Genomic DNA, 24,307 nt, shown 5'->3' with positions numbered 1-24,307 from the left:
TGGACCCCCAGATCCCTCAGCTCCTCCACACTACCAAGGATCCTGCCATTTACTTTGTATTCTGCCTTGGAGTTTGTCCTTCCAAAGTGTTCCACCTCACACTTCTCCGGGTTGAACTCCATCTGCCTCTTCTCAGCCCACTTCTGCATCCTATCAATGTCTCTCTGCAATCTTCGACAATCCTCTACACTATCCACAACACCACCAACCTTTGTGTCGTCTGCAAACTTGCCAACCCACCCTTCTACCCCCACATGCAGATCATTAATAAAAATCACAAAAAGTAGAGGTCCCAGAACCGATCCTTGTGGGACACCACTAGTCACAACCCTCCAATCTGAATGGTACTCCCTCCACCACAACCCTCTGCTTTCTGCAGGCAAACCAATTCTGAATCCACCTGGCCAAACTTCCCTAGATCTCATGCCTTCTGACCTTCTGAATAAGCTTACCGTATGGAACCTTGTCAAATGCCTTACTAAAATCCATGTAGATCACATCCACTGCACTACCCTCATCTATATGCCTGGTCACCTCCTCAAAGAACTCTATCAGGCTTGTTAGACATGATCTGCCCTTCACAAAGCAATGTTGACTGTCCCTGATCAGACCATGATTCCCTAAATGCCCATAGATCCTATCTCTAAGAATATTTTCCAACAGCTTTCCCACCACAGACGTAAGGCTCACTGGTCTATAATTACCCGGACTATCCCTACTTCCTTTTTTGAACAAGGGGACAATACTCACCTCCCTCCAATCCTCAGGTACCATTCCCATGGACAATGAGGACATAAAGATCCTAGCCAGAGGCTCAGCAATCTCTTCCCTCGCCTTGTGGAGCAGCCTGGGGAATATTCCGTCAGGCCCTGGGGACTTATCCATCCTAACAGTTTTAGGATCCTAAAAGTTTTAACAACTCCAACACCTCTTCTCAATATTAACATGCTCCAGAACATCAACCTCATTTTGTCCTCAACGTCATCAAGTTCCCTCTCATTGGTGGATACAGGAGAGAGGTATTCATTGAGGACCTCGCTTAGTCCACAGTCTCCAGGCACATCTGCCCACCTTTATCTCTAATCGGTCCTACCTTCACTCTTGTTATCATTTTGTTCTTCACATAATTGAAGAATGCCTTGGGGTTTTCCTTTACCCGACTCACCAAGGCCTTCTCATGCCCCCTTCTTGCTCTCCTCAGCCCCTTCTTAAACTCCTTTCTTGCTACCCTATATTCCTCAATAGACCCATCTGATCCTTGCTTCCTAAATCTCATGTATGCTGCCTTCTTCCACCTGACTAGATTTTCCACCTCACTTGTCACCCATGGTTCCTTCACCCTACCATTCTTTATCTTCCTCACCGGGACAAATTTATCCCTAACATCCTGCAAGAGATCCCTAAACATCGACCACATGTCCATAGTACATTTCCCTGCAAAAACATCATCCCAATTCACACCCGCAAGTTCTAGCCTTATAGCCTCATAATTTGTCCTTCGCCAATTAAAAATTTTCCTGTCCTCTCTGATTCTATCCTTTTCTATGATAATGCTAAAGGCCAGGGAGCAGTGGTCACTGTCCCCCAGATGCTCACCCACTGAGAGATCTGTGACCTGACCCGGTTCGTTACCTAATACTAGATCTAGTATGGCATTCCCCCTAGTCAGCCTGCCAACATATTGTGACAGGAATCCGTCCTGGACACACTTAATAAACTCTGCTCCATCTAAACCCTTGGAACTAATCAGGTGCCAATCAATATTAGGGAAATTAAAGTCACCCATGATAATAACACTGTTATTTTTGCACCTATCCAAAAATCTGCCTCCCAATCTGCTCCTCGGTATCTCTGCTGCTACCAGGGGGCCTATAGAATACTCCCAATAGAGTAACTGCTCCCTTCCTTTTCCTGACTTCCACCTATATCCATTGCTGCCCTGGTGCCAGCCAAGTCTCTGTGATGGCCACTACATCATAATTCCATGTATGTATCCAAGCTCTCAGTTCATCACCTTTTTCCCCGATGCTTCTTGCTTTGAAGTACACACACTTTAGCCCTTCTACCTTTCTGTCTTTACACCCTTTATTCTGCTTCTCTTTCCTCAAAGCCTCTCTATATGTTAGATCTGGCTTTACTCCATGCACTTCTTCCCTGCTCTATCGCTCTGGGTCCCATCCCCCTTGCAAATTAGTTTAAACCCTCCCAAACCATGCTGGCAAACTTAACCGCAAGGATATTGCTCCCCCTTGAGTTCAGGTGCAACCCAACTAATCTGTACAGGTCCCACCTTCCCCAGAAGAGATCCCAATCATCCAAATATCTAAAACGCTGCCCCCTGCACCAATCCTCAGTCACGCATTCAACTGCCATCCCTTCCTCTATCATGAGAGAAGTCAGAGGAGATTGGCCAGACTGGTTCAAGCTGACAGGAAGAGGACAGTAACTCACAACCATGCATTACAACAGTGGCGTGCAGGAGAAAATCTCCAGCTGCAGCAGCAGTAGGCCATGATCATACACAAAGTGGTCACCTCCTGTACCAAATAAAACGGCCAGTGAGTGAACCGTGAAAATCTTGTCATGCATAGTGCTTGTACAAATCAGATGGTTACACAGTGTATGGATCTAGAATCAGGTAAAACAATAACAATGTAGAACGTGGTGTAAAAGCTACTGATAGAGTGCAGCGCAGGTTGCGAGAGTGCAGCGCAGCGAGAAAAGTACAAGAACATAACAAGGTAGATTGAGAGGCCAAGAGTGCACTCAGGAACCTGACAACGGTGTGATGGGTGGGGTATTGAGTCTTCTAGCTGCTTGACAAACGCAGTGAGAAGTATAGACAGTCGAGAGGGGAAGCTGGTTCCTGCGATGTGTCGAGCTGCGTTCACAACTGTCCTGAGGTTCTTGTGGTCACTTACAGAGCCAGATGTGGTGCATCCAGAGAGAATGCTTTTTATGATGCATTGATAAAAATTGGTAAGAGTTGACAGGAAAAGACAAATTTCTTTGGCCTCCTGAAGGAGTAGAGCTTTCTTGACTGTGACATTGCAATTAGTGATAGTCACATTAAGGAACTTAAAGCTCTCAACCTCGACACTGTTGATGTAGACTGGAACATACATACCACCACCGCCACCCGCCCCCCCCCCGACACTTTCTGCAATCAACAATGATCTCTTTTGTTAACATTAAGGGAAACAGCCTTGTGAAGATACTGTCTTTTGAGTGGTCCTACAGAAAGGATTTTCTGGTGTCCTAAACAACATCTTATCCTTCAACAAGCACCAGATAAATGTGCCATTTCACCCTGATTTGCTCTGCAAACTCTCTGTGGCGATTGCTTTCAGAACAACACGACCTCATTTTAAGTGTGAACGATGAAGTGTGATCCAGCTTACAGCACCTGGGAGTGATGAAAACGTTAATTGTGTGGTCTTCCAAATCAATAAATGACCCCAATGTGTGGTCTTCCAAATCAATAAATGACTCCAATGTTTCCCACTTCCTAAAGTTACAGGGTTAGGGTTGGGGTCTCTCAGCCTAAAACATTTAATATATCCAATAAACTGCAAGAAATGTGATCAACACTGACATGTTGATCACATTTCAGTAAAGTATAGCCCTGCTATGATAAAGACTGGGTTCTCTTTACCTTCTCAACTCCCAGGCAAATTGCAGATTTAGCTGGTCATTTTGACCTGGCTACTTGCCTGTTAAATTTATGGAGACGCCAGCAGAGCCCGAGTGATTTACAGATGTACAAATCGGTCATGATGTACGTTAGCCAAAGTACAGAGAATATTAAATAAAAGAGACGTTTCTCTATAAGAATAGAGAAAAGCCAACAGTAGTGTTTCCTAGGATCAGTGAAGAGACTCTGCCCCCCCCCCAGATGTGTATAGTATGAAGCTCAAGAATTTACCAAACAAAATTTAATAATTCACAGTAGACGATGAACATACTTCAAAATTAGTGGTAAACAAATAAAGTGGATTTGTGGCTAAAGTTGCCGATGATACAAAGATAGGTGGAGGAGTGGGTAGTGTTGAGGAAACAGTGAGCCTGCAAAGAGACTTAGATAGTTTAGGGGAATGAGCAAAGAAGTGGCAAATGAAATACAATGTTGCAAAGTGTATGGTCATGCACTTTGGTGGAAGAAATAAACGGGCTGACTATTATTTAGACAGGGAGAGAATTCAAAATGCAGAGATGCAAAAGGACTTGGGAGTCCTCGTGCAGGATACCCTAAAGGTTAACCTCCAGGTTGAGTCGGTGGTGAAGAAGGTGAATCCAATGTTGGCATTCATTTCTAGAGGTATAGAATACAAGATTAGGGATGTGTCGTTGAGGCTTTGTGAGGCACTCGTGAGACCACACTTGGAGTATTGTGTGCAATTTTCAGCTCCTTATTTTAGAAAGGATATACAGACGTTGGAGAGGGTTCAGAGAAGATTCATGAGAATGATTCCAGGAATGAAAGGGTTTACCGTATGAGGAACGTCTGGCAGGCTTTGGACTGTATTCCCTGGAGTTCAGGAGATTGAGGGGGGATCTCATAGAAACATTCCGAATGTTAAAAGGCCTGAACAGATTAGATATGGCAAAGTTATTTCCCATGGTAGGGGAGTCTAGGACAAGAGGGCACAACTTCAGGATTGAAGGACATCCATTTAGAACAGAGATGTGAAGAAATTACTTTGGTCAGAGGGTGGTAAATGTGTGGAATTTGTTGCCACGAGCAGCTGTGGAGGCCAAGTCATTGGGTGTATTTAAGGCAGAGATAGATAGGTTTTTGATTAGCCAGGGCATCAAAGAGTATGGGGAGAAGGCAGGGGAGTGGGGATGACTGGAAGAATTGGATCAGCCCATGATTGAATGGCAGAGGAGACTCGATGGGCTGAATGGCCTACTTCTGCTCCTATATCTTATTGTCTTATGGAAGTAATTACTCTATTAGCAATGTCGGATGTAACAAAACAAGGAAGAGGGAAATTGCCAGAATAAAAAGGTGGGGGAGGGGTGCAGAGAGGAAGCAGGCTATCTGGTAGGTGATAGGTGGAGCCAGGTGGGTGGGAAAGGTCAAGGGCTGAAGAAGATGGAATCTGATAGGAGTGGAGAGTGGACCATAGGAGAAAGGGAGGGAGGAGGGGTCGCAGGGGGAAGTAATGGGCAGGTGAGAAGTAAAAGGTGGGTGGGGGGGGGGGGAGAAAACGTTTACCGGAAGGAGAAATCGATGTTCATGCCATCAGGTTGAAGAGTACCCAGTCAGACTGCAAGGTGTTGCTCCTCTGCCCTGAAGGTGGCCTCATCTTGGCACAAGAGGCTGCCGTGGACTGACGTCTTCCCCTTCCTTCTGTCCTGGAAAAGGATCTCGGCCCGAAACGCCAACTATCTATTCCTCTCCATAGATGCTGCCTCACCTGCTGAGTTCATCCAGTACTGTGTGTGTGTGTGTGTTTCTTTGGATTTCCAGCATCTGCAGACTTTCTCATGTTTATGATTTGCTGTCTGAAACAATAAAGGCATCTGTTAATCTTGCGAGACCATGGATCTGTGCCTGAAAAGTCTTCATTCTCCAGGGCGCAGGTCTGGGCAAGGTTGTATGGAAGACCAGCAGCTGCCCATGCTGCAAGTCTCCCCTCTCCACGGCACCAATGTTGTCCAAGGGAAGGGCATTAGGGCCCATACAGCTTGGCACCAGTGTCGTCGCAGAGCAATGTGTGATTAAGTGCCTTGCTCAAGGACACAACACGTTGCCTCGGCTGGGGCTCGAACTCACGACCTTCAGGTCGCTAGTTCAATGCCTTAACCACTTGGCCACATGTAAACTGTTCTGAAACAATATTGATTTAACAATAAATCAATGTGAATAGTATAGATAGTTACATAAATATACAGTATTAGATCAACAGTATAGTCACCATAAAGTGGCGCGACTCTCTAAATCACTGAACAAACAGTGGGATACTTCAGTATACACTGAAAGAATCTCAGGACCCTTATGATACCTGTTTTTTGCTTAAGGTTACACTTTATTTTCCTTCTGTGACCCCATTACCAGTTCTTTTACCTTGTATCATCAGTGAGGAATGCTGCAAACAATTTTGATACTTCAAAAAAATAAACACAATGAGGTTGCAAGATTCCCTTTCTCAGTCAAATCTTCATAAGTGTATCTACAGGTTAAAAGAAATACATTTCCTGAAGCCGATTTTGACAAACTATTTTAGCACAATGCTTTACAGTACCTGTGACCTGGAATCAATTCCTGGTGTTACCTGTAAGGAATTTGTTCGTTCTCCCCATGACCGCGTGGGTTTCCTCCAGGTGCTCTGGTTTCCTCCCACAGTCCAAAGACCCACCAGCTGGTAGGTTAATTGGTCATTGTAAATTGTCCTGTGATTAGGCTAGGGTTAAATCAGAGGATTGCTGGGTGGCGCGGCTCAAAGGGCCTGTTCTGTGCTGCATCTCATAAATAACTTGGACTCAACACATCTCAAAACTATTTCAAACCATCATCCTAGATTCGTAATCAGTTTTAAGTAATATTTGTCTTTTTTTTATAAAGTTGGTCTCTTCACAATCCCATAAATCTCAGTGCTACTTCAACTTCAGCATTGATCTTAAGACCATAAGATACAGGAGCAGAATTAGGCCATTTGGCCCATCGAGTCTGCTCTGCCACTTCATCATGGCTGATCCATTTTTCCTCTCAGCCCTAATCACCTGCCTTCTCCCTGAATCCCTTCATGTCCTGACCAATCAATAATCTATCAACTGCACGCCTTAAGTATACATAAAGACTTGGCTTCCACAGCTGCCTGGGACAGAGAATTCCACAGATTCAACACTCTCTAGTTAAATACAGGATGGTGTGTTGCTTCCCAGGTGCTAGAGTCCATGATGTTTCAGAGCAGCTGCAGAAGATTCTCAAGGGTCAGAGGTTGGCACCAATGACATGGGTAGAAAGGGGGAAGAGGTCCTGTGCAGTGAGTATAAGGAGTTAGGGAGAGGGTGAAGAGCAGGACCTCCAAGGTAGTCATCTCTGTCTAATCCCCATGTTAGGCAGGGCAGGAATAGGATGGAAATACAGCTAAGGCTTAGGTAGTGGTACAGGGAGCAGGGGTTCACATTTGTTGATCATTGGGATCTCTTCAAGGTATGACCTGTACAAAAAGGACAGGTTACACCTGAACCCGGGTGTGACCAATATCCTTGTGGACAGGTTTGCTAGAGCTGTTGAGGAGGTTTAAACTGTTGGGAACTGAAGTGCAAGGGCTGAGGGATGGGGTAGTTAGTATACAAGTTGATGCAGTGTGTAGTGAGACTCCGAGGAGGGACAGGCAGATGATAGAGCAAAATTGCCATCATGGGATGAGTTGAAGTGTAACAGAGGGGCAAAATCAAAAAGGCCGATGAACACATGAAAGAAAGGTTTGAATGCACACTGTACACGGAAAAGGTAGGTGATCTTCTAGCACAGTTAGAGATAGTAGGGTATAATGTTATGGGCAACTCCAAGTTATGACTGAAAAATGACGATTGTTGGGAGCTTAACATCTAATGGTACACACTGTGTCAAAAGGACATGCAGGCAGACAGAGGTGTAGAGTGGCTCTGTTGGTAAAAAGTGAAACCAAATCCATTGAAAGAGGTGACATCGGATTGGAAGATGTAAAATCCATGTGGAAAACAAGACCCTGATGGGAGTTATATAGAGACCTCTGAACTGTAACTAGGGTAACTAGGATATGGCTGCTTTACACCATGAGATAAAAAAGGCATGTAGTAAGGGCAATGTTATGGTCACAGGGGATATTATGATAGTCATGCAGGTAGATAAGAAAAATCAGATTGATGCTAGATCACAAGAATGTATTTGTAGAATGCCTACAAGATGGCTTTTTAGAGCAGCTTCTGGTTAAGCCCACTAGGGGAAAGGCAATTCTGAATTGGGTGTTGTGTAATGAACCAGATTTGATTAGGGAGCTTAAAGTGAAGGAACCCTTAGGAGCCAGCGATCATAATATGATAGAATTCACCCATAAGTTTAAAAAGGAGAAGAGAAAGTCAGATGTATCAGTATTACAGTAGAGTAACAGGAATTACAGAGGCTTGAGAGTGGAGCTGGGCAAAGTTGATTGGAAGGGGACACTAGCAAGGATGATGGCAGAGCAGCAATGGCTGGAGCTTATAGTGGCAATTCAGAAGGCAGGAGAGAGATAAATCCCAAAGATGTAGTCATATTCTAAAGGGAGGATGAGGCAACCATGGCTAACAAGGACAGCATAAAAGCAAAAAAAAAAGTAGTAAGTTTGAGAATTGGGAAGCTTTTAAAAACCAATAGAATGCAACTAAAAAAAGCCATAAGAGAAAAGATGAAATATGAAGGTAAGCTAGCCTATAACATCAAAGAGGATACCAAAAGTTTTTTCGCATGTATAAAAAGAGTAAAAGAATGGCAGGAATGGATATCAGACCATTGGAAAATGATGTTGTAGTAGTAAAGAGGTGGGTGGGGGGAAACAAAGAAACACCAGACAGACTTAAGTATTTAGCCTCCAACCTGATGGTATGAACATCGACTTCTCTAACTTCTGCTAAGGCCCCACCTCCCCCTCATACCCCATCTGTTACTTATTTTTATGCACACATTCTTCCTCTCACTCTCCTTTTTCTCCCTCTGTCCCTCTGAATATACCTCTTGCCCATCCTCTGGGTCCCCCCCACCTTGTCTTTCTTCCCAGACCTCCTGTCCCATGATCCTCTCGTATCTCCTTTTGCCTATCACCTGTCCAGCTCTTGGCTCCATCCCTCCCCCTCCTGTCTTCTATCATTTTGGATCTCCCCCTCCCCCTCCTATTTTCAAATCCCATACTCACTCTTCCTTCAGTTAGTCCTGACGAAGGGTCTCGACCTGAAACGTCGACTGCACCTCTTCCTACAGATGCTGCCTGGCCTGCTGCGTTCACCAGCAACTTTTATGTGTGTTGCTTGAATTTCCAGCATCTGCATCAGTTTTCAATGTGGAAGACACTAGCAGTATGACATAAGCTTGAAAGAGTTGAGGGGGTGCAGGGGAGAGAGGCGAGTGTAGTTGCTATTACAAAGGAGAAGGTGCTTGGTAATTTCTGAAGGTAAGTAAAGTCACCTGGACCAGATAGCCTAAACCTCAAGGTTCTGAAAGAAGTAACTGAAGAGAGTGTAGAGGTATTAGAAGAGACACTAGATTCTGGAATGACTCCAGAAGACTGGAAAATTTCAAATGTCACTCCACTCCTTAAGAATGAAGGGAGGCAGAAGAAATTATAGACCAGTTAGCCTGATGCAAGTTGTTGGGAAGTTGTTGTTGTCTACTATTGAGGATGAGGTTTTGGGTACTTGGAAGTGTATGATATATTAGGCCAAAATCAGCATGGTTTTCTCAAGGGGAAATCTTACCTGACAAATCTGTTTGAATTCTTTGAGGAAATAATAGGCAAGATAGACAAAGGAGAGTCAGTGGATGTCGTTTACTTGGATTTTCAGAAGGCCTTTGACAAGGTGCCACAAATGCGGCTTCTTAACAAGATGAGAACTCATGGTATTACAGGAAAGATACTAGATTTGATAAAAGATTTGCTAGCAGGAGGCAGAGTCGGAATAAAAGGAGCCTATTCTGTTTGGCCACTGGTAATGAGTGGTGTTCTGCACGGGCCAGTATTGGGACCACTTCTTTTCACATTATATCTTAATGACTTGGATGTCAGAATTGGTGGCTTTATGGCCAAGTTTGCAGATGATACAAAGGTAGGTAGAGGGGCAGGGAGTGTTGAGGAAGCAGGGAGTCAGCAGAAGGGCTTAAAACAGATTAGGAGAATGGGCAAAGAAGTGGTAGATGGAATGTAGTACAGGGAAGTACATGGTCATACACTTTGGTAGAAGGAACAAAGGCACAGACTATTTTATAAACAGGCAGAACACTTAAAAATCATAAGTGCAAAGGGACTTGGGAATCTTTGTGCAAGATTCTCTAAACATCAATTTGCAGGTTGAGGAGGAGGAGGCAAGGATTGCAAATGCAATTATTAGCATTCATTTTGAGATGACTAGAATATAAAAGCAAGGATGTAATGTTGAGTCTTTATAAGACATTGGTCAATCCACAGTAGGAGTATTGTGAGCAGTGTTTGAGCCCCTTATTCAAGAAAAGACGCACTGGTATTGGAGAGGGTCCAGAGATTCATGAGAATGATTCCAGGAATAAATGGATTAATTTATGAGGAGCATTTGTTGGCTCTGGGCCTGTACTCACTGGAGTTTAGAATTGGGGGGTGGGGGGGGGAGTGAGATCTCATTGTAATCAAGGCCTAGATAGAGTGGATGTGGAGAGGATGTTTCCAATACCAGGTGAGTCTAGGACCAGAGGGCACAGCTCAGAATAGAGGGATGTCCATTTAGAACAGAGATGAAAAGGAATTTCTTTCATCAGAGGGTGGTGAGTCTATGGAATTCATTGTCACAGACTGCTGTGGAGGCCAAATCATTGAGTATATTTAAAGTAGAGGTTGATAGGTTCTTGATTAGTCTAGGCACCAAAAGATATGGGGAGAAGGCAGGAGAATGGGTTTAAGGAGGGATAATAAATCAGCCATGATGGAGTGGGTGGAACAGACTCAATGGGCCGAGTGGCAAAATTCTGCTCTAGTTCTAACTGTCCAGGCTAAGGTGCTGCATGGTCCAGAGGATTTGTAACAACAAAAAAATTGTGCTTTTTAACATGTAGCTTACTTATCAGTTAATGAAATCACTTAAGTCACTGGACAAACAGGATCTTTGGAGTGAATTTAAACAGAAATGTTGGTGAGCTTCCCAGACTGACTATTACACAGATAGTTAAACAAAATTAATGGAGTTATAGAAAACTAAACACAAGAGTCCCGATTTGCATGAATAATGAACACCAGGGCAGCAATTCACCCTGTTACAAGTTCCAGAGACACAGATGCAGACAGACAAGATCAGACAATTGCAAAACAAGAATCACATTTTACACTAAAAAGTTAGTTTTATTATTAGCTGAATTTTATTTATTTTTAAACATACACTCAGAAACCTGCTGTGTTATCAGTGTCCAATTCTATAGACACATAAAATGGCTTTTGGGAGACGTCACAGCCTGAACTGGATTCATTAAAATGGGTCACTCAAAGGGACAGCAGTATCTACAAATATGTATCAAGTAAAACAGCAGAACGTATAATCAAGGAACAGACTTGGGAAGGAGAATAATGAATGTCGAGTAAGATCATGAATTCTACAGCTCTGAACAATGCCGCAGGATAAAGAAATTCTTGTGATCACTGAACTTCATTTCAATTGGATAAATTAGGTTAGAAAGCTATAATCTACAAGCACGTCTGTTACAATGGACTCAATTCCAGTTGGATGTAATAATCACCGAGGATGGCCTTGTCCTATTTTCATTAATTAACCAGACATGACATTTAACTGCTCTAGCATTAACCTATGCTCTATGATTGTCAGAGTTGGAGATGGGGCGAAAACACTGCTCCTTACTCCTTGCTTCACCCCAGTCATGCAGATCAATCACCTACAAAGATCCCACCTGTCTGCAATTAAACATTGCCCATTCAATCAGCAGGATGTCTCTTGCAAAAGAAAATCCTCCACGGTTTGCTTAAAACTTTCATTAGCATTTTTTAATCTTTGCATTAACACCCGGTTGCTTTCCTGTCAAGAAGACTGCAGCATGTGCATTAAATCATAGTACTAAATTTAACCATTTATTTTTCCTGAATGATACAGCACATTTTCTGTTTTTCTCCCCCAACCCCAACCAGGCTATGTGAATGGCTCAATTGATAGATTTACTGTTAAAAGGGGCATCTTGTTTTTTTTGAGTTTAGCTTCAGACTGGGCGGGGGAGGGAGGGAGACGGGAAGAGAGGTACAGATTTGCAGACGCAGAGAGACACACAGACAGAAAACGCACGTTTGACAATCCCACGGTCTAATGTAATTTGCTGTTTGCATCCCAAGTTTTAAACTTGAAAACACAAACCTCAAAGGGAAAAAATCAAAGATCAGAGCTCATGAGCTACCCAGAATCGAATTCAAAACTATTTTTGCTTCTGTTTATCGCTGGACTGAAGTAAATGTTAAATCTTATTGTCAATTGCTACAACATTATTTCTACACATAGTTAAACTTTAAGACAGCAACCCTTGGCTAAGGAGATAAAATTGATCCAGCACTGAAGGAAGCCATTTTGCCCATCTTGCCCGAAGTAGCACTTCGAAAGGACAATCCCAATATTACTCATTTTCTATGAGTGCCAGATTAATGCAATAATATCATCAAATAGTTAAAAGCAGCATCCAAAAATAAGACGACTAATGCTGGCAATTCAGAAATCTATCCAAGCACAAGTCATAGCTTTTGGTAGGTTTTCAGGAAAAAAAACGGGACGCAATTGAGAAGAAAATCATCACTCCTTATTTTCTACTTGCATTGAAACCTCTGCAATGCCTGATTAGCACTTTAGGTGAAACTTATCACTGTCTATATCTTTCCCTGCCTCAAATTTTAATTTCTTTATAAAATCTGCTCCATGATCGAACTTGGGTACTAAAGAATCAGATTAGAAATTAATAAAATTGGATTTGCCATTTTCCTAATTATTACACTAGATGAAAAAACTCCTTGGGTCTTGTGATGCAAGTCAACATTTCCCTTTAACATACCACTTGTCATCTATAGCATCAAGATTGGAAGTGCTATGGTCTACTCAATTTTCCTTATTTTAATAAAATCTTAAAGAAGGTGAGTAGTCTCAAATGAAACTGCCCAAACCGAAAGTTCTACACTTAACTCAATTTACAAAGTTACAATACTGGCAAAAAGAAGAACAAGTTGAAATGGATTTGTATTCCTTCATTTTAGCAGCATTTGAGTTTTCCGTATCACACCAAAACTTAAACACAGTCGCAGCAATTTACACACAAACGTTTTCATTGAACATTTGGAAGAGTAAGAGTGACAGACCCATCTGGACAGGTACTCAATGTGCAAATGAGATTAGTACAGATAGACATGATGATCGGCAAAGATGTTGTGGGCCAATGGCCTGTTTCTATACCATATAACTGCGTGGCATATCAAGTTGCCAACAGCATTAAACAGAATAAAAGGTAGTATAAAGCTGGTACACATAAATAATGAAATTGGCAGATCAGAGTGCACTTCTCAATAAATCCTTCAAAACTGTTTCTGGAGTTGGCAGAGATCTGAACTAATTAGAAATGGTTGCTATACAAGGCAAATTATTAACATTGTTCCTATTACCATGAAAAGCAATCACAGAGTGAATGTTACCACTAAGGGGGGAGGGGAGGGGAAGAGAACTAACTCCAAAACCTGGATCCCTGCATTGAGTAGTGCTTAAGATAGGCTGCAGCAAAGATAAAGGCTGCTCCCTTGGTCTAATAACTTGTGCTCGATACGGCAGAAAGCCCAGGTAAAATCAAAAAAAGCTTTATAAATACAGAGAGGAGAAGACAGACCAACAGAAACCTAGAACAGAGTGCAAATGTCAAATCAGAACATGTATGCTTGGTTTTAAAGAAATACAAACCCTTTTGTATTGGAAATATTTGGGGAGATAGAATGTACATATGGGAATATCATTTAAGTGCTTATTATCTTTAAAACGGGTAAATGCCAGCTCAGAGAAAATGTATTGCAGGCTGAGAAGAAAAGAATTACCACTTTTAGTCTTCTTTCCAAAACCTTTGAGAGGCTGGAGGACTTGCAAAGAAGTTAATGTATGATCGCTGCTTCCAAAAGAGAAAGGGCTAGACTGAGTGAAATAACCTAAAGAAAATTGGTGGGTAAATCAATGATGAAATTCAACGGCAACACAACTAAATATTTAAAGCAGATAGTAAAAGTACATCTTAGTAGGAAGAGTCAGCATGTAAGTGACTAACAGAAAATCATCAACTGCAGCTCAGTTGCAGCACTCTTATTCAAAAGCTTAGGACAGGAATGTGATCCTAGAATCGAGGCCAGGGGTTCCCAACATTTTTTTTTAATGCCACAGTCCCCTACCCATAACCGAGGGGTCCACGGACCCCAGGTTGGGAACCCCTGATATAGAGCAACAGGTTAATCAAGAGGAAGCAGTTGTTGAGAATTCTAAAACGAACGACTGACATCTTTTCGAGGATGTATCAAAGACGCTGACGAGTTATAGTTGAGTTTCAAGTCATTTGCCAAACTTTCTGATTAGAAAAGTAAAATCCAGGGTAAAATTTAATCGGAGGGTAGGAAGCTAAAGGCAATGATCAATGGACAAAAGCTTGGTCCCTTACTCCTTGTGGTATAAAATCGTTTGAACAATAGGCACTAATGTAGAAACACTGAATACAAAGTTTTCAACCAATACCATAACTAGCTGTGTACTTGAACAGTGAGGAAAAAATATCAATGAACTAGTGGAATGGGCAGAAACGATGCAAATTGAATTCAAACTAGTGGTGTGTCCTGACGAAGAGTCGCGGCCCGAAACGTCGACTGTACCTCTTCCTATAGATGCTGCCTGGCCTGCTGCATTCACCAGCAAGTTTTCTGTGTAGTGGTGTGAAGAAATGCATTTGGCTTGCAGTAAATAGTGGACACACGACACTGGGGTACATGCACTGAGATCCGCAAGAGTAAAAGTCATTCAGGGAGAATCAAGAGGTACCTTTATTAGCCAAGACAGTAAACGAAAGGTTGGGGAGGTACTTAAATTACAAAAAAATCTTGCAAAGCTTTCTACAAAGCTAAGTGTGGCATTATAATAAAGATGTAGTAACACTAGAGGGCAGAGAGGAGATAGAGAAGAATGTTACTAGGAATGGAAAAAATTATTTAAGGGGAGATTAATAGATGCAGTATTGGAGAAATTTATCAAGATAGAGGTGAACAGGATGAACTCATTTACCCAATCACAGAAGCCAATCAGTTAGGGTAACATCTAAGGTAGTTGGAAGAATTAAGACTTGCAACAATTCCTTTTCCACACTAATGAGCAGTGAGGTTCCAGAAATGACTGCCTTAATCAATGCAGGCCAAAATCCTCATCGTACGTAAAAGGTATTCAGATCAATAAATACGTGTGTGTACAACACCCAAGACCACGACTGGGAACTGGGATTATTGTAGTTTCAGTTTACATTGACAGGATGTGTGCTATGCTTCCCTTCTGTGCGGTTACTTCTATTATTCCTGTGGCTCAGACAGACAGAAAACTTCCCACCAGCTCATTGATGTGATGCAAGGTGGTCATCTTGCACCATGAGCGTGATGGTCTTCAGATCAAGCAAAGTAGGCCTGCCAGAGAAGAAACATGGAACCGACCTCGCTTGACACTGGGAAAGAAAAACACTGTAGAGGAAAGGAGTAAAGTGCAATCAATTTATCTACCTCCAGGCAAACATTCAGAATCTTAATTTGGGTGGTTTCGTTAAGTACTTATAAATAGTATGTAAAAATTAAAAACTAAAAAATCTGAAATAAAATATGTAGGACACCTGCCCCATCTTATTCTCTATTTTTAGTACATTTATACTTGGAGTTCAAGAGAAACTGCAGAATTCCAGTGAGTCATGCTAATCAGTATTATTCAAATACATAGTTGTACAGCATTGTTAAGGTTATTAAAGTTGGATTTCATAATCCTTGGCTGGATTCCAATTTGAGCTACACAAGGTTCGTGGAATCACAAACAATACAGTTGGAATCTGGAAGTCTTCATGAACAGTGATGTTTTCTGTATGTGAATGTCAGTAGTAATGGAGAGACTTAGGGCAAACATTAAGAACAATCAGGTTTGATGATGTCTCTCTTCATTGCAACTGAACCATACTGTTCCAGTAATAACACAAAAATGCAGAACCACATTGAGACTCCAGACAATGAGTTTCCAATTTTTCCTGAACCAAGAGAGGAGAGAGAGGTGAGCACAAAGGGTAAATCTGCTTGGATCCAGCTGTTCACATTAAGTCAGCAGGCAGGTGGTGTTAAAGCAATACGAAGACAGAAAATACAAACCCAGATTTTAAAACAAAAAACAAACTGAATTCTACATAAGGAAAAAGAAACTAAAAAAGATCTGAAAATTTATATTTTAGATCTTAAAAGTAGCACATTTTAAAATATGACAAAGCCTGAGCCAGGGAGTAAAGTACACAACAGACTGCCAGCACTACTCAACTCCATAGCAACAAGTCTGGTCATGAATATTTCTGCATGCTGTTCCTGTTAAAAACAGAAACAGTGCATAATGACAACACGTTATCAATACAATGGCACAACAGAACACACAGTTTGTCATGTATAATATGAAGACTTGTTTAAATTGCTAATAAGTATATATGGGTAAGGAGCTCATCATTGGATCAAGTGTGGTCAACCATGTAGCTTCACTGAGGTAAAAACATATAGCGCAATGAGAAGCTATATTATTTATTAGTGAGAGATGAACTATTTTTATGGGGCAACATTAGAATTTAGAAAATGTAGCTGAGTTGTTTAATGCCTTTACATTATTTCAAAATTACACAAAATATGAATTTAGCTGATATGAGAAAATATCCCATTTTGGCATCTTGTATCATTATCATGTATACCCGGGTTACCTTCAACAGACTGGCTAATAAAGACTCCAGACACTCATTGATGGCTCTCATCACATTTTCAGATGAAACCATGATGCAGGACACACACAGGAATGGTTTGTGATGTGGGCCATGAACATTATAGTACAGTGACTCAAGCAGCACAAATTCAGTTGAGAGAACACTGAAACACTTCTTGTTTAATGATTCTTGTCATTAGCAAAGTGATCCTATACAGAAATAAGACATTGGTGAAAAGAACTGGAGTTGACCTGGAATTAATTTTTATCATGGACAGACAGCAAATTGATTACTTCCCAGTTCTTCTGCTTGTACCTTAACCTTGTTTCCTCCAGTACTACCAGACACATTCTCATTTACCCTCAATAAAACCATCTAATTTTGAACAGCTCTGTCAAATATTAACTTTATTTGCTTCAAGGTGAGTAGTTTTTCTAGTCTTGTTTTCCATGCTAAACTTAAGCTTTACAAATATACAACTTTAAAATTGTACTATCATACTTTGCTGACACTGATGTGCAAGTGCAGGGGACATTTTCAACTTCAGCCTCATACCTGTTTCTATTCCCTTTTCTATAAGTGCCAACTCAGACTTTCAAAGTTTAGGAAAGTTGGAAGTCTTCTTGCAATTTATCCAAAGCTAGAGTGAACCAGAATCAGATGTATTGCCACCTCGGATTCATTACTGTGAGTACATTAAAGATACACTGAACTCCAGTCACCCTCAAAAACTAAGAGAAAAGAAACAGGTTAATTTATATTTTCAATCTTCATAGATTGGAATACAGTAAATTTTAACACTCAATGCCATTCTAATACTGAAAGAAAATCAGCATTAATCAATCAGAGATCAATTTGGCATGTATTGTTCAATAACATGTAATCAATTGAACCACTAGGTGGGGCAAACGAGCCAGACTTGTTTGAATCAGGTTCCGGACTTCTTGTTAAAGTCAGCCTCCTGCCACATTAATCTTGTTGTGTTATTTAAAATCCAGTAGTGTGATCAGTATTGGCAGTGTAAACTTAGGATCAATACAGCAAAAAAATAATAATCTTCTGTTTCGTATTTGAATTGCACCTCATAACATTTCTTTATTAGGATTCCTCTTCCCTTTGTTAGGTCCGTCTTGAACAGATGAGAAAACAAATGGAGAGGCTGCCTCTCTGTTAGATGCAATCAGTCCTCAGGGTTTACCAGAAGCAGTGAATACACTTGAGAAATATGACAGACAATACTGGTGCCTTCTGGTTTAGACCAAGCTCTCAGGAGATCATCTTATTCCCCCGGCACGCTCAGAGCTACCATACGTAATACAGCCATCAGTAATAAACTGCAGTTAAGTGGCTTTCACCCACCCTTGAAAAAGAAATAAAAATGACACGAGGCACCTGAAAAACAAAATGAAATCCCTTCAAATTTCAAAACCTCAGGGAATATAGTTCTCGAACAAGGGAATGGATTTGAGAAGTCAGATTCACAATGAAGGAGCATGTACTCTTGAGTTTCACAGTTGCTGAAAGAGAGTTCTGCTTAGACAACATAAAATTTATACAAATAAAAAACACTAAAATTGAAATATTGAATAAATTATGATGGGACATATGATACTTATCATATACAGTCTGTACACCAATATGTGATGTGTAAGCTGCAGTCGAAATGTCAGTACCAACACAGGTACTATTTGCTACTGAACAGAGTCTGATATTTCATTTGACTTTTTAAGCATCTAGTAGCAACGTTGCTGGGTGTACCATGCACTGAACTACACAAGAGAAACACCCAACGTTTTCTAAAAATATTGCTGCCAAGTCGGAGAGAAGGCCTCTGACTCTGACTTTATGTACATAATTTATTAACTTTGTTTTTGCTCTAAAAACCTTTTATTTTAAACTCTTTTGCTGCAAAGTCCTTCATGCTCTCTGGTAAATGTTCTGGATCAGTTGATATATCTGATGGGGTCCTAGGAACACATGGTAACAGTATTGGGATGATACGGCATTGCCGAGCAGTTCTTTTTCCACTGGTTTCTCCCCCCTCCCCCCACCCGCTCCTCATTTGTCACAGACAGTTAAATTTTCAGGCTTTTAACTGTGTCCAGTCTCTTTCTCAGTAGGTCTCCCATCTCCTGAAGGGAACGCAAGTAGCTGCTTTGTATTTTCCCTCGCACCATCCTGGAGAACTTCTGTTCACCCTGAAACCAACAAGAGAAAGGGTTTTATTTTATCAATTGCCTCTACCAGTCAGAAGGCTGTTATAAAGAACGAAGAACCCCAAAACACCAAATAAATATGACCACACAAAATGCATTCCAAATCATATACACATGGCAGCAGAGAAAATGTAATTCTTTTATATTTGTACTAAAGGAATAGTAATGCTGGAAGATGGAAAACTTTCACTTTGGGCACCAAATCGTTCGGTTGTTATGTGCCATGTTGTATGATGTGGGTGATCATGGTCTTTCCATGACGATTGTTCTTGACAAATTTTCTACAGAACTGGTTTACCATTGCCTCCTCCTGCACAGTGTCTTTACAAGACAGGTGACCCCAGTCATTATCAATACTCCTCAGAGATTGTCTCCCTGGTGCATGTCAGTGGCAACATAACCAGGATTTGTGATATGCACCAGCTGCTCATACGACCATCCACCACCTGCTCCCATGGCTTCACATGACCCTGATTGGCAGAGCTATACCGGTGCTACACCTTGCTCAAGGGTGACACCTGCAGGCTAGCAGAGGGAAGGAGCACCTTACACCTCCTTTGGTAGAAATGCATCTCCACTATGCCAACCAAAATATCAGTACTGATTACAGTTGCAAGAAAAAAGTTTGTGAATCCTTTGCAATTACCTGGTTTTCTGTAGTAATTATTCATAAAGTGTGGGCTGATCTTCATCTAAGTCACAACAATAGACAAACATAATCTGCCTGAACTAATAACACACAAACAATCGAACTACTTCTCATCAATACTGAGTACACTATTTAAACAATCACTGTATAGGTTCAAAAAAGAATGTGTATCTCTGGGGTAATGCCTTCTACAAAAGCTATTTGGAGTCAGGATCTTATTGAAATATATAAGATTATTAAGGGATTGGACACGCTGCAGGCAGAAAGCAGGTTCCCACTGATGGGTGAGTCCAGAACCAGAGGCCGCAGTTTAAGAATTAGGGGTAGGCCATTTAGAACGGAGTTGAGGAAAAACTTTTTCACCCAGAGTGTGGTGGATATATGGAATGCTCTGCCCCAGAAGGCTGTGGAGGCCAAGTCTCTGGATGCTTTCAAAAAAGAGATGGATAGAGCTCTTAAAGATAGCAGAATCAAAGGTTATGGGGATAGGGCAGGAACTGGATACTGATAGTGGATGATCAGCCATGATCACAGTGAATGGCAGTGCTGGCTCGAAGGGCCGAATGGCCTACTCCTGCACCTATTGTCTATTGTATCGGACCCACAAAGCACTCCAGCGTGTGGTGAAAACTGCCCAGCAGATTATCGGCACCCAATTGCCCACCATTAAGAACATCTACCATAAACGCCGCCTGGGCAGGGCGAAAAGCATTATCAAAGATGCATCTCACCCTAACCATGGACATTTTACTCTCCTCCCTTCTGGTAGGCGCTACAGGAGCCTTTGCTCCCGCATCAGCAGGCTTCTTCCCTGAGACTGTGACCCTGCTGAACCTCACATCACAGCACTAAGCAGTATTGCACCCATATTGTACTGTCTCAGTACTCATATATTTGTGTGCTGTAGCACTTACTTTTTATTCACAGTTATTTTGTAAATAACATTATTCTTTGCATTTCTGGTTAGATGCTAACTGCCTTTCATTGGCTTTGAATCTGTACTCAGCACAATGACAATGAAGTTGAATCTAATCTAACAGCAATCACATTAGTCAGAAGAATGCAGGTGCAGCAGCTGATGTCCTGTTTCGTGACGTAAGCACACAACTACCTGTGCATTAATGACAGAATGCTGCATTCCTGTGATGCATTGTGGGCCACGGTAATATGCAATTTCCTGTATATTGTTCAACTACTTATTTACTGAGTTACAGTGTGGAAAAGGCCTTTTGAGCCACACTGCCCGACAATCTCCAGATTTAACCCGACAGTTTACAATGACCAATTAACCTACTAACCAGTAGGTCTTTGGACTGTGGGAGGAAACCCACGCAGTCACTGAGAGAACATACTCCTTACAGGCAGCAGCGGGAATTGAACCCAGATCACTGGTTCTGCAAAGCCTTTTGCTAAGCAGTACACTACTGTGCTGTCCCATTCCGCTAGTTTGAACAGCCAGTAACTTTTAAAGCTATTACAAAGCCGTGCAGGTTAAGAAAGCTGGTTATGGTGGTTGGAAATACAGGAGTCTGGCACTTCTTTTAAAAACATTACTTTGAAAGGTGTCATAAGCAGACTCTAAAGCAGTCACTCAGGATCCAATTGCCTCCTTGTCAAAGTAAAAGTACAACTGAGTCTGTGATACTTACCTTCGTTTGGTCATGAATTTGAAACCATTCTTCGTCTCATTCAGCTACCCTCAGCAGTTTTAGAACTTGTGACAATAATTAAACTTTGCAGGTGACTGGTTTTCTGGGAAATGTGATATGTACAATAAGGCATAACTTTATACTAAAGGAATTATTTTTGGTAGCACTGCACTCCAGTGACTGATATAACTGCTGTAGTACAACACTAATTGTTCTCTCTGCCAACACCCCATTTTTTGGATAGCCACATTTGTTTCAATTGGTATCTGAAACCCATCACAATACTCATTATCCATATCAAAATTCTGAGAAATGCAATAAACAATATTGGTTTGCCACATACAGAACATGGAGTTAATTGCAGAAATCAGCTACAACCTGGCAACAGTCAAGATCTAGCGTTCTTAAATACTAACCACTCTTTTTATTCACCTGAACACGACTGGAAATAGCAGCTTTTACTGACCATATACATCTTCCTAAAAAAGTTGCTGGTGAACGCAGCAGGCCAGGCAGCATCTCTAGGAAGAGGTACAGTCGACGTTTCGGGCCGAGACCTTACGTCAGGACTGATATGGTCGACTATACCTCTTCCTAGAGCTGCTGCCCAGCCTGCTGCGTTCACCAGCAACTTTTACGTGCGTTGCTTGAAATTCCAGCATCTGCAGATTTCCTCGTATATACATCTTCCTCCTTACTTCAGGAGCAGTTAACAAACAAATGCACTTGTGGGTTAGCAGTAACATGCAGTCAGTGGCCACTTTATTAGGGACACCTTTACACCTGCTCGTTAATGCCAATCATGTGGCAGCAACTCAATGCATAAAAGCAAGCAGACATGGTCAAGAGGTTCAGTTGCTGTTCAGACCAGACATCAGAATGGGGAAGAAATGAGATCTAAATGACTTTGACAGAGAAAAGATTGTTGGTGCCAGATGGTGTGGTTTAAGTATCTCAGAAACCGCTGAACTCCTGCAATTTTCATGCACAACAGTCTCAAGATTTTACAGAGAATGATGCAAAAAAAAACATCCAGTGAGTGACAGTTCTGTAGGCAAAAATGCCTTGCTAATCAGAGAGGTCAGAAGAGAATGACCAAAAAGGTTCAATCTGACAGGAAGGTGACAATAACTCAAATAACCACATGTTACAACAATGGTATGCGGAAGCACAACTCTAAACACACAGGTGGAACCTTGAAATGGATGGGCTACCACTGCAGAAGACCATGAACATACACTCAGTGGCCACTTTATTAGGTACAAGATGTAACTAAAAGAGTAATCACAAAATACTCTGCAGATGCTGGGGTCAAAGCAACACTCACAACATGCTGGAGGAACTCAGCAGGTCGGGCAGCATCCGTGGAAATGATCAGTCAACGTTTCGGGCCGGAACCCTTCGTCAGGACTGAAGAGGGAAGGGGTAGAGGCCCTATAAAGAAGGTGGGGGGAGGGTGGGAAGGAGAAGGCTGGTAGGTTCCAGGTCACAACGAGTAAGGGGAAAGATAAAGGGGTGGGGGAGGGGATAGGCAGGAAAGGTGAAGAAGGAATAGGAGAAAACACAATGGGTAGTAGAAGGAGGCAGAACCATGAGGGAGGTGATAGGCAGCTGGGGGAGGGGGCAGAGTGAAATAGGGATAGGGGAAGGGAGAGGGAGGGAATTACCGGAAGGTGGAGAATTTTATGGACATATCCAAATGGGAATGTGAAGCAGAATTGAAGTGGGTGGCTACCGGGAGATCCTATCTGTTGTGGCAGACGGAGCAGAGGTGCTCGACGAAGCAGTCCCCCAATCTGCGTCGGGTTTCACCGATGTAGAAGAGGCCGCACCGGGAGCACCGGATGCAATAGATGACCCCAACAGACTCATAAGTGAAGTGCTGCCTCACCTGGAAGGACTGTTTGGGGCCCTGAATGGTGGCAAGAGAGGAGGTGTAGGGACAGGTGTAGCACTTACGCTTACAGGGATAAGTGCCGGGTGGGAGATCCATGGGGAGGGACATGTGGACCAGGGAGTCGAGGAGGGACCAATCCCTGCGGAAAGCAGAGAGGGGTGGAGAGGGAAAGATGTGCTTAGTGGTGGGGTCCTGTTGAAGGTGGCGGAAGTTGCGGAGGATAATGTGCTGGATCCGGAGGCTGGTGGGGTGGTAGGTGAGGGCAAGGGGAAGTCTGTCCCTGCTGTGGTGGCGGGAGGATGGGGTGAGGGCCCAAGTGCGGGAAATGGAGGAGATGCGGGTGAGTGCATCATTGATGACAGCAGAAGGGAAACCACGATCATTAAAGAAAGAGGACATTTGAGATGTCCTGGAACGGAAAGCCTCATCCTGGGAGCAGATGCGGCGTAGATGGAGGAACTGGGAATAGGGAATGGCATTTTTGCATGTGGCAGGGTGGGAAGAGGTATAGTCGAGGTAGTTATGAGAGTCAGTGGGCTTGTAGATGTCAGTGGACAGTCTGTCTCCAGAGATAGAGACCGAGAGATCGAGAAAGGGGAGAAAAGTGTCCAAGATAACTAAAAGAGCGGCCACTGTGTGCATAACTGGACTATGTAAGGAAGGCATAGCAGATTCCCTCCCCCAAAAGACACTGGAAAACTCTGTAGTTTTATCATTACTAAGACTAGCTTTAATCCTATATTTAATTACTAGAATTCATCCATTCAGGGGATTTGAACTTTCACCTGAATCAAAAGGTTCAGACTTCTGGGTGCTGGTAATATATTCATGTTACAATTACCAATCTAAGATCATACAGTTTACCCATCTACAACACTGATAATTTTACAGTAACATATCTTTGTAGAATCAGCATACATTTATTAACAATAGGCTAGCTACCAAGAGTCGAACAAGGATCCCACTTCCCCAGGAACCAGGTCAATGAACTGAGATACAATGACAATACAGTCTTACTGGTCAACCATCTGCAGTCCATTAGCAATTGGCAAGCTTTGGAAAGAAGAATGACAAATCTATTACGGTCGATTCTGGTTAATTGGGACACATTGGGACTAGTACATTTTGGCCCAATTAGCCAAAGTTTTATGGAAATAATAAAAAAAGGTACAAGAAACCCAAACTACCGTTTAACTGAGTAACATCATT

General features: G+C 42.2%; 1 protein-coding gene across 1 annotated transcript in view; it reads right to left on the bottom strand.

The window, feature by feature from the left end:
- Positions 1-11,071: 11,071 nt before the first annotated feature.
- The window catches only part of naa25 (N-alpha-acetyltransferase 25, NatB auxiliary subunit), a 95,514-nt gene continuing 82,278 nt past the window's right edge, over positions 11,072-24,307 (bottom strand). The window contains exon 24 of the mRNA XM_063034115.1: positions 11,072-18,885. Coding sequence (XP_062890185.1) covers positions 18,763-18,885 — 123 coding nt within the window. The 3' untranslated portion in view covers positions 11,072-18,762. The remainder of the gene's footprint in view (positions 18,886-24,307) is intronic.

This window comes from Mobula hypostoma, chromosome 27 (genome assembly GCF_963921235.1).
Source record: "Mobula hypostoma chromosome 27, sMobHyp1.1, whole genome shotgun sequence".
NCBI classification, from domain to species: Eukaryota; Metazoa; Chordata; class Chondrichthyes; order Myliobatiformes; family Myliobatidae; genus Mobula; species Mobula hypostoma.
The sequence above is the reverse complement of the archived record's forward strand: the minus strand, read 5'-3'. Positions and strand labels throughout refer to the sequence as shown.